The sequence below is a fragment of the Solea senegalensis genome, linkage group LG2, assembly GCF_019176455.1.
Source record: "Solea senegalensis isolate Sse05_10M linkage group LG2, IFAPA_SoseM_1, whole genome shotgun sequence".
Classification (NCBI taxonomy): Eukaryota; Metazoa; Chordata; class Actinopteri; order Pleuronectiformes; family Soleidae; genus Solea; species Solea senegalensis.
This window is the reverse complement of record NC_058022.1, coordinates 7,610,056-7,620,776: the sequence shown is the minus strand read 5'-3', so window position 1 is coordinate 7,620,776 and position 10,721 is coordinate 7,610,056. Positions and strand designations below refer to the sequence as shown.

Below are 10,721 nucleotides of genomic sequence, written 5' to 3'. Positions count from 1 at the left end.
CCATTTCTGTTCAGACATGAAAACGTTAAAGTGTGTTTTCTTGCACGGTGTTTTTGTCAAATTTTAAAAGCAAATACGGAATAATTTGTAGTTTTACTTTTACATTCTATTATCCCGTTAAAATTCGGAACTCTCGCGTAGTGTTTAAACATACCCTCCCCCTTTTTATTGAAATGGACTGTCCCCTTATGTAGTGGACTTCTTTAAAGGGATAGTCCTGTCAAATTAGCCGTTACTAATTTAGAGGAGTTAACTGGAACCAATTTGGCAGTCCGTCTGTGTAGGGTGTTTTGCTCTGTTTTAATTTTAACTTGGCCTCAAAATGGTTAATGAATCCCAACCAGCAAAAGTTAATGTGATTTCAGTTTTCATCATAGTCTGGCACTATTGCTTTTAATTTATGCCCACAAATCTTACACAACAGTAATAATAACAATTTTATTTATATGGCATCTTTAGAAACACACGTTTACAAAGTGTTCTGACAAAACACAGTGTCAAGATAAATAAAAGCAAAAAATCTGCAACAGGTGACACCTATGAAAGACATAGAGAAAGTGAGCTCTTCAATTCATGTTAACAGAATTAATCACTCTTCTGGGTCGTCGTTTAGTTGGTTCTTTGGTTATGAAATGTAACACTTCTAATTTAAAGAATGCTCAATGAGACTAACGAGGGCTGCGTTCCTCCCATTATTAAGTAAGCCACGGTAGAGTGACTACGAGCCACAAATCCTGAAGCTAAAGCAGCTACGGAATTCAACCATCAATCATCATTAACCTGTATTATTTATACATGTGTGTTTCTTACACTGTGACATGTCAAAATGCCATCTCTGAAAAACAGACCGTAGCATTTATCCCATGTAATACATATGTAACTTGTTTGTAATGTAGAAAACAGTTCAGTTTAATTACATTCCTTATTTTATAACATATCCAGTAACTGGAAGGTCAATCATTTGATCAAATATCAGAGAATCATGGAATGGTGTTACTCTGACAGTCTGCAGTTACCTCCCTAAAAGAGAGGCTGCCTTTAGAATGACCAGTTATGATCTTATTAATATAATATTTAAGGGATATTACATATATTACATGTGCATACACACAAACACCAGTGACTGACAGTGTATACGTACAAAATAAAGTAAGAATGGAAAACGGGACAATGTTGAATGTGTTGTCGGGTCAGCAATGACACAAAAATCCCTGTTTTTCCCAGAAATGCTCATTGGAAAGTCAGATGCTCACCCTGTTTGACGTAAGCTTCTATTGATTTAGGCTTTGGAAGACTTGTAGGAAGCAATCAAGAGGTGGTGAACTGATTGACTGGGTTACTGATTTATTCATTCACGGAGAGGTCACTTGACTGGATTGGACAGCAAGTTGATGGGATCTTAATTTCAGAATCGATTCCTCTGTGTCTCCTGAATACTCCTTATTTTCTTTTGGTAGGGCAGGGTCAAACCCAGTGCAGCTTCTGCCTTTCTGATGACAGCCATACACCTATATAGAGTCTCATGAAGGACAGACACGTTTGTACTAAACCAGATGATGTATTCAGTGTTGTTTAATGATGCACTTGTAAAACTGTTCATGTTGATTTGTCTCAGCAATGTCCACATTGTGTACTGTAAATGGCATTCTGTGTCATGGATCTTGACGTGCCAGTGACGTCTGTGTGCACTGACACATAAAATACATAAGCCCATTGATCCATGAGTAAGGAAACACACACTGAGTCCAATAAATATCAAGGTCCAGCCAGTACAGCCTTGGCACAGTGGTGACCTGGAAACCACTTGACTCTGAATAACACTGAATAACCCATTTTGGTTTTCTACATAAAGCAGGTGTCTCACCGTCGAGGTCAATGCAATGCACGTTAAACAGGTCTGAAATGTCAAGGCCTTAAGTGAACCTGTGTGTGAGAGGTCACCAATTCCCTTTTCAAATACTAGAGCTTGCACTTTGAAACTGCCTGGCTCTTTCTGCCGCCACAGGGATTAGGTTTCTTACTGTTTGTATTACGCGTTCAAAACGCCATAAAATGCTTCCAGACTATACTACAGCACTGACACGGCTCTGTGTGGTGTTAATTATGATAATTGCACAGAAATATCATGATGAACACTGAAAAGAGACAATTCACAACCGAGTATAGAACTGAATTAAATTGACTAGAATTGAACTGAATATTGGATTCTCTGTCTTGCTCTTCACACACACACACACAGTTACTTGCGAACACACAAAAAACACACCTCCTTTGCCTCTTGCTTGTTTCCATGGAGACAAAAGTGAGCTGTTTCTTTCCACCAGGATCAGACGGTCTGACTTTATCACAATACATACTCTATGCACACACACACACACACATACGCACAGTAAAGTGAATTTTTCAGTTCTAACATATCAGCGGCTGTTGTTGCCTCTGTATCTGGTTACAATCATAGCTGAAATGTAGATCAGTCTATTCATGTTTATCTCCATTTGCTGATTTCTGCATTTGTATGTCTACTTCTGATGTGCTTTTTTGGAAGTGCATGTTAATAATGAAAGGATAGAGCATACGAGTACAATCACATCAGAGGGTGAAAATGAGAGCATTAAGAAATAATGCTTTTTTTAGGCTTATGACATGATGGCCCATTCACACACATTCAAACAGGACGATTTAACAGTTAAATGTCTCGTCAAAGATACAGTAGCATGTAGACTGGCAGAACCAGGGAATCAAACCTGTGACCTTTCCATTTTGTGTCTGTATAAATTATGTAATCTTATTTCATGGCAACTTTTAATATAGACCATTTTATTTTTCGGTGGCGTCACATTGTTAGTGGATCATTTAGTTACTGGTATTAGAGGTCATTACACTGTGATGTAGCAAGTTTGTACTGAGATAGATACTGACAGTTTTCTCACTGGTGTCTTAAGCAACTGCACAACTTTCACTTCCTCCTCTGCCTAGTGAGTCGTGTGCAGCCAGTCACTGAGATTCCGTCAAGGTTCAAAGCATGTCTATGTGGGGATATGACTGTGAAACATAAAATGACGCATTTTGTCTAAATTGATTTTTCGTGACCTCTATTTGTTTTCCAATAGTCACTGTTGAACACTTAACAACCCAGGGGATTTTTTTGTCCCCAACTTTTTTTTTAATTTTCTGTCCCTTGATGAAGTCGCAATTTGGGTGGTTTGGTTCCTTGAGATAAACACATAAATAATCAAAGACACTGTTATAACTGTACTACAAACAATTTAAAAAGGGTTTTGTACTCATTGCTTCCATCTATGTTCAGTATAGCAATACATCTGTAGACTACACTATTTCGCGATATGGCAAACTGCTACATTCTGCATTATTTATTTATTTACTTTACTGGATTGAGGGGAACTTTGATTGTTTAGATTAATATCTTTAGGGCTGCTTTCACAATGACTCAAAAAAATTCACAAATCGTGCAAAAAGATCTGTAAATGAGAAGCTACAGCGCCTCTGGGTGTTAAGAATCTGTCCTGCAACCCATTTCCTGGAAAAACAGAAAAGGGAAACCTCTGTCTTTTAACACACTACTGTTTGGTCCAATTAAAATGCTTCTCTTGTGAGACATGCAAATAGTTAACATCAGTTTACCATCACATGAACAGCCTCTTATATGATTTATTACTGTACACTTGACAAATTCAGAACTTGTAGTTCTCAACTTAACCAACATATTGAAATATGACCTTTAGCATTTGGCTTGAAAGACTGTGCAATGAGATTGAACGATGTACAATCTCAGTCTGTTTTAATGTACAGCTTTATTGTATTTGCTTGACCACCACACTGGACAGCTCAAGTGTTGAGTCCCACAAGACCACTTCACAAAGAAAGTCTCTCTCTCAATCTCTTTTGTATTATTGAACTATCTTTTCATTACCCCATATGTCATTTTCCTGACAGGATTGTTGTGACTTTGGTTATTACTCCTCCAAACCATTAAAAAATATCAACCTAGAATTTTGAAAGAGGACCCCGATGACTGCCCTCCATACAGAAAATCTCAGTGTCACAGAAATAATATTCTCATGTGTTATGTTAAAGCCAGTGGGTCAATAGGCAATACATGTGTTATCAATAAAGTTGCCTTGCAGCAAGATGGTTGATAGTTTACATCCCACTACGGGCCTTTCTGTGTAGAGTTTGCATACCTGTGTGTGTGTGGGTTTAATAATTAGGTAAATACCATATTCACTCATGTAAATGGAAAGGACACCCACAATCATTCACAGCCTCTAAACATAACTTTACTAGTTATTCAATATCATTAAATATGTATTTATAAAAACAACAAAAAGGCGGTCTTTCGGCCTTTTTGTTGATATGTAGGCCAAAATGCAATTATTTTACATGATGTTCCTAATGATTTCCCTGTCTTGCCTGTATTTTCAAAATAAAGTTTTAAAAATACTCTTTTACTTTTTCACAGCATGCTGTGTCATTATATTTCATCTATGCTTTTGATGGCTGTATAAAAAACTCTATTGTAATATTCCATTTATAAATTGTATGCTTTGTTCTGATACAGTATGTTGTGTGATATTTCAAATAAAGTTGGTATTTTATAAAAATGTTTTACTTCCGCTGTACCCGGAAGTGGACGGCTGCCATGTTTGTTTCGGTGCTGCTAGACTGCTGCCCTTGTAAAGATTGTGCACAACATGTGAGTGATTTTAATGAGTTCTCTGGTTGTGAAAACAGCCAAATTCAGTCGATTTATGCCGTTTATATTCATATCTAGTCACTGAGAAAAAGCGGTTTTTATCAGCATCATTTATTGTATATCGTTAGCTGAAGTTTTTGTTGTGAGTGTTCATGTTAGCGTGTTTATGTAACAACTCAAAGAAGTAACACTTGGTGTTTTATGACGTTATATTCCTTGTTTTAGTGTCAGGCGAACGTCAATGAGATGAGAATATATTTTTCTGTAGTACTGTTTGTCAGTGTCTGTCAGCGTGAAAGGCTTTCTGACAGCCAAAATACACTTATACTTCCTTTGCATAATATGTACATCAATAAAGATAGAAATGAATATGAATAAACATCAGTGGTGATGGTGATGTTACATAAGCTATGACGTTAACGAAGATGTTTCTTCAACCGAGGTTGAAATTCCTGCTTGAGATGCCCTCAAAGACTCAGGTGTGAACACTCACTAATGGGTCTTTGATCATTTCTAACCCCACCCTCTCCCTCGCCCAGAGCAGTCTTCTTTCCACTACATATAGTTTCAGTCACATTTTTGACATTTAAAAGAACATATGGTTTCTCTTCATCTTCTTTATAGTCTTCGAAGTTCTGTGTGGCACAACGTCAGAAACTTGCAGTTGCAGATATGCCAATCCATGTAATATTCCATAACATCCATATAACATGTTACATAAATATACTAATATACTAAAATATACTAATAATCATTTTACCACTGTCAAAAAACGAATCACCTCTTTGTGCACCACAAATTATGCAAACACTTAAATAGACTTGTGTTGCAAGTCTCATAACCACCTTTCTGACCTTTACTTTCATCACAGACTACACTTTTATATACAGTTAAATCACATATATATAAACACTGTTCAGACTGTTGTTATCTGTCTGTCAGTGTTAAAGTATTATCAAAGACATCTGCTCTTCTTAAATTTTCTGACACTTCACAGTTCCACTGGTTGACAGAACCAAATATATTTCTACTCTTCTCCTTGTCTGTATTTTAATTCATGTGCAGCCACTCCCACAATGTTTAGACTGATCATCTTATAATGATTTCTGTACCTCTATCCTTTTTGAAGGAAGGGTATTTCCGTGTTCCTTTTCTTGCCCGTCTGTTATTTGCACATTAGATGTTACACTCATGAATCTACTGTGTCCATCATTGACAGATGCTACCAGCTGATGTTTGCTGCACTTAACCTGCACAAAATCAAGGACAAATAAAAGGCGACATGGCGTCTCGTCTCTTGAAGTTCTCCAGACTACTTCTGAAATATCGCACCCCTTTGATCATTGCAAGCTGTGGAGGGGTGTTTACAGTCAACATGGTCTATCATGTTCTCCCTGATGTGTCCTACCGACGGCTGTATCAGGCCTGGTACAAAGGAGAACCAGCCACACTGTCTGAAAAGTTACAGGAGCTTTTCCAGCAGGTAGTGTGTGTATGATTTTTTTGTGTATGTGTATTTACAGAAGATGTATTTGGACCATTATCACTTTTATCAAGGCATTTTTGTAAACTTAATACATTTCATACAGTTATTTGCAGTAAGTGTAGGTAAAACCCCAAAAAGACATTTCACCGAGAAATTTCCAGCTTTAGTTATGAAATAAAAAATGGTGACTACCATCTATGGTATAATCACAGGTATTATATTAATTCATAGCAAGATTTTTACATTAGCTCATATGAAAGGACTGGAAAATAGTGTTTTTAATTCAGTTATGCACAGCACATATTTAATGAACTAAATTCATATTTCATGGAGAAGCGATATGAATAAAATAAGGGATTAAACTGCAATATCATGTTGTTGTTGTCATCTGTAGGTGCTGAAGGATTACGGTATCAGCTCAACCAATCATTTCTCTGCCTTTGCCTCCTTTGGATTCCATCCGGTCGGTGCTGGTGTCCCTTGGCTCCCTGCTGGGGCTCAAATTGGCATCCCAGCAAACTTTAACAGCACAGCTGATGACTCAGGTGGAATCACCAACCGCAGCATTTTCATCAATGGCGAAACAGTGGACTGGAGCAGCGAGGCTGGCTCAGCACTAAAGGAAGCACTGGTGTTTTCCCCCGAGGCACAGAAGTTCGCTATAGCGCGGGAGGTTGCCCGTTTGCAGAATGGAGCACCTGTTGTCAGTGCTGCTGTGGCCCCATTCTGTCTGGGTGGAGTGTGGGTGTACAGCGTGGTGCTGAAGCAGGTGTTTGGTCTCCATACTGGACCTTTACTGCTTCGCGGCGCAGCAAACGCTTTGGCAATGGGTCTTGGTGCCATATCTTACATACTCACCTCAGACGCTGTCAGCCATTGGATTGACTGTAGCTCAGACAGATGTGCAGCTGGAGTGTCGCGTGATTATGCCAAAGGAGGGGTGGAATTTTATGATAAGATCCTGTCCAGAAACAAGACTTTGCGCTCTTTGATGGGCCAGAAGGGAGAGAAGATGTATGCTGCCAGTGGAAACTTGTTTCCTGCTAACCTCCTTCAGCTGAAACACACACCATACACATCCAGGAGAGACGGGATCCTTGCTCTGCTGAAAGTGGAGAAAGTTTGACAACAAAAGGAAGGGGAGCTGTTGTGCTGAGAAATAAAATCAGAGTTTCTGCAACTAACATGAACCTATTATAAATTATCTCAATAGATTATAGTGATATGTGAGCATGAGCTTTGATTAACAGAACAATTCTCATGACAAGAACTGGTGCGCCATACATTTAGTGTCCAAAGTGACTAACCCGTTTATGTGACTGTTATTCAGCAAATCATTCTGGACCGAGTGTTCAAATAAACAAACGTGTTCGATAAGTTATTCTGTCATTTGGTGTTTTGGTGATGTGGCAAACAGTGCTTTTAAAACAATGTTTTCCATGATTTCTCTAATAGGTGTAAAGGCCATAGGCGAAGCTGAAAACAATCACTTCCTAAACTGTCAGTTTTGGTCAGATAAAACAGAATTGCTAAACTATAATTGCATTTACATTTAAGAGAGGGAGGCAACACTACAAGATAACATTCAAAACTGGAGGTTTGCAGTTGCACATCTTTATCATAGCAGGCATTAGAGAACTAACACGTGTACAGTGCAGCGACTTCTCTCAAAGCTGCTTTATGTAATGGTTAAGAGACTTTAGCTGAAGCTGGTAAATCCAGCTCCATCTCTCTGTCTCTATCGTATACTGTAAGTATACTCTACTTCATATATATATTATATAATGAACAGCAATGTTCTTTGATCCCTCTCGGCTCAGACCTGAGTACCCACACATCATTTGCATGACCCTAACTAATGTGTTTAGTGATAATTATCTTAATATTATGCAGCTTATTGTGACTCGGGGCTCATCATATACAATATGTAGCACCCATGTTCCCTTAGGTTGTCTGCATAATATGCAGACAAGACTCAGATATGGTATTTTAATTACATTTCTTATCTTCTACCCGGTGGATTGACCTAAATATAGAAGCCTGTAATTAATAGTGTTGCAGACAGACATGCATTGACACTTCTTACATCTCGGGGGAGATCATTCCATAGAAACGACTACAAAGTGGAAATGTTCCCATTTTTTTCTGTTTGAAGAATGGGAATCAAACCAGAAGGTGCATGTTCTGATACAATCTGGACAGAAAAAGCATGTAAGATGGCTGAAATGGGAGAGTAGCGGTACACAAAACAATCTTCAATTATAACTTTCGGCAATCTTTCATTGAGAAATATTTGACCAAAAGTATGTGGTCAGGCAGAAAGAAAAGAGAAGAAAAAAATGACGTCTGTATCAAGATGAGGACAAAAAAATGAAAGCTTTGACTGAATTTTTAGGTCCACTCTATCGTTTCTCCAACTACAAATTGGCTTCTGAGTAAAGCATATTAACAACACTGGACTCATTGTCTTGCTCTTGTTGCTCCGCTTCATCTGCTTACTTCATTGTTTGCACCACAGATATTTGTACAGTGGACCATTGTTTGCTGAATGGTGGGCTGTTTCTCTTTTGAGCCACCGGAGGTCAGTACAGGCCACATTGCCATTCTCACAATTTGTTTTCATTTACTTTGTGAATGACATGACAGGGTCCATTCAATATGAATGGGCAGGGTTGTACTTAAAGTAACAGAAATATTATTCATTAACAAAAAAAATCTAATAATAATAAATTAGTAATTCTGAAATTCTGCATTCTATAGAGATGGAACTCAGTTTAATCATGTAATTATGCAAAGCTTCAGCCACATACATATAACATAAGGATTTCATAATAAAGTTTTCATAATTAGTTCAGTCATATTTTATATACACAGTGGTATATAGTAAAATAATGCAAACAAACATGTCAGCATGTGTCCACGTGGTGAACATGTTTTGAATGACACAAATTTGATTTTGCACTTTGCAAAAAAAAGTACATTGTAATTATTTAAAGCCACCATTGAAATATAAAATGTCACTAACTGTAGATAAACTGTTATTCTTGTGTCCCTCATTAAGGACAAACGTTTAATTGATTCTGATTCTCATTTTGCAGCAGGGTGCGCTGAAAAACAAACAGCGCGCCTCCCGCTTTGTGGCCCCGCCCCTGTGCGCTCGGGCTGCGCCATTACGTCGCTGCACGGATCAGTGCTGTGGTGCAGGCAGGCAGGGACAGGCAGGCGAAGCAGCTGCAGAGAGACCAAGAAACGCTGACAACAACGGACAGGCTCATGCGGAGAAACTCACACGCAACATTTGCAATTTCGCCGATTTAAGGTCCAAAACCCTAAAGCTGTGACCGTTTTGCTCATTGCATTCGCATTGTTTTTGACTCACGCGTGGGATTATATTTCACATTCTCTCGACCTGAAATGACTGCTGGTCCTCGCGTTTAGCCAATGGTTACTGCGGGGGCTCCTGCTTTGTGGATTATCCGTCGTTGCCGAGCCAGTCGCATGGTCGAGCCCGGAGGAGGCCCCGCTCTGCTGGATGGATGTGTGTGAAGCAGCGTCGGACTACGAGTACTGGTGAAGACGGTGATTGTGATGATGCTCGGGTTCCATCGGCAGTGGCTGAACTGATCTTGGATGTTCGGGCTATATCGCCCCGACTCAAACCATTTCCTCATACAGCAAAAATTATATTGCTTAAAAACTGGACGCCCCTGGAGCAGTTTATGACGGTAAGAAAGACGTTCGTCAACCGCAGGCCACCAGCTTTTACAGCCATCTGACGTTAGCTAGCGAGCTAGCTTGGCGCTGTCACTTTTATCCAACTTGCTGCCCGCACAGCTAAACTGCCTAATATTGCGAAACAACGCTGGGATAACGTCGCGTTAAAGCTCTGCATTGTAACTGCACTTGTGTCTGCTTGAGTTCACTCTCCATACAAAGAGAGTGACAGTAAAAATGTTACTCCGTAACCTTAATAACTAGGGCTTTTGTAGCTTGCTTGTTAGCTCGCTGTTTCCTAGCCCATTCAATATTTCGCAGCTGCCAAACAGTTGCCAATGCACGGTGCGCAGTATCGGTATGCATTTAACAAGTTTATTCAATCAGTAAAATGTACTTTATTTGGTGAAACACGCCGTTAAAGAAGCACTCATTCATTGTACACTGCACAATAAGCCCTTTAATGACATGTTGGCGTTCATTGGAACCAGTGCGGCGTCATTTGTGTTACGACTGTGGCTTTAAATGTGACGTAACTTTTATTATATGCTATTAATTTAGTGATTACTGAGAACTAATGTGGTTAACGTATCTTTTACCTGAAGACCTCACTAGGGACACACATGGAGGTCTACACGAAAGAAACAGTCAATATATAAAGAAAATATTATAACAAGTTAAAACGAATAACAAATATCAGTATATATTCAGTAAACCCCGTCACTTGCATATGCAGGAGCACTAATGTTTGAAACTATCGACATGCATATAAATCAATAGATGACATTTCTTATCATGGTATAACAG

The 10,721-nt window shown here is 38.9% G+C and overlaps 2 protein-coding genes across 4 annotated transcripts in view; both read left to right on the top strand.

Annotated features, from left to right (window-relative positions):
* Positions 1-4,639: 4,639 nt before the first annotated feature.
* tmem177 (transmembrane protein 177) lies at positions 4,640-7,577 on the top strand. 2 transcript variants are annotated; one of them, XM_044049765.1, is made up of 3 exons: positions 4,640-4,714; positions 5,934-6,197; positions 6,595-7,577. In XM_044049765.1, exons 2-3 carry the CDS (start codon positions 5,997-5,999, stop codon positions 7,324-7,326), a joined length of 933 nt encoding a protein of 310 aa, XP_043905700.1. In that variant the 5' UTR covers positions 4,640-4,714; positions 5,934-5,996; the 3' UTR covers positions 7,327-7,577. The 2 variants fall into 2 exon arrangements, with proteins under 2 accessions (XP_043905700.1, XP_043905706.1); XM_044049771.1 differs by lacking the exon at positions 4,640-4,714 and adding an exon at positions 4,728-5,193.
* A 1,803-nt stretch (positions 7,578-9,380) lies between these two features.
* The window catches only part of ptpn4a (protein tyrosine phosphatase non-receptor type 4a), a 62,946-nt gene continuing 61,605 nt past the window's right edge, over positions 9,381-10,721 (top strand). For both annotated transcript variants that reach the window (XM_044018539.1, XM_044018538.1), the window contains exon 1: positions 9,381-9,925. The gene's annotated coding sequence lies outside the window, so the exon portion shown is untranslated. The remainder of the gene's footprint in view (positions 9,926-10,721) is intronic.

Excerpts from the sequence above, each read along its gene's own strand:
- tmem177 (XM_044049765.1), top strand. The coding sequence starts at position 5,997 with ATGGCGTCTCGTCTCTTGAAGTTCTCCAGACTACTTCTGAAATATCGC. Across the intron at positions 6,198-6,594 it reads TACAGGAGCTTTTCCAGCAG|GTGCTGAAGGATTACGGTAT; the intron begins GTAGTGTGTGTA and ends TGTCATCTGTAG.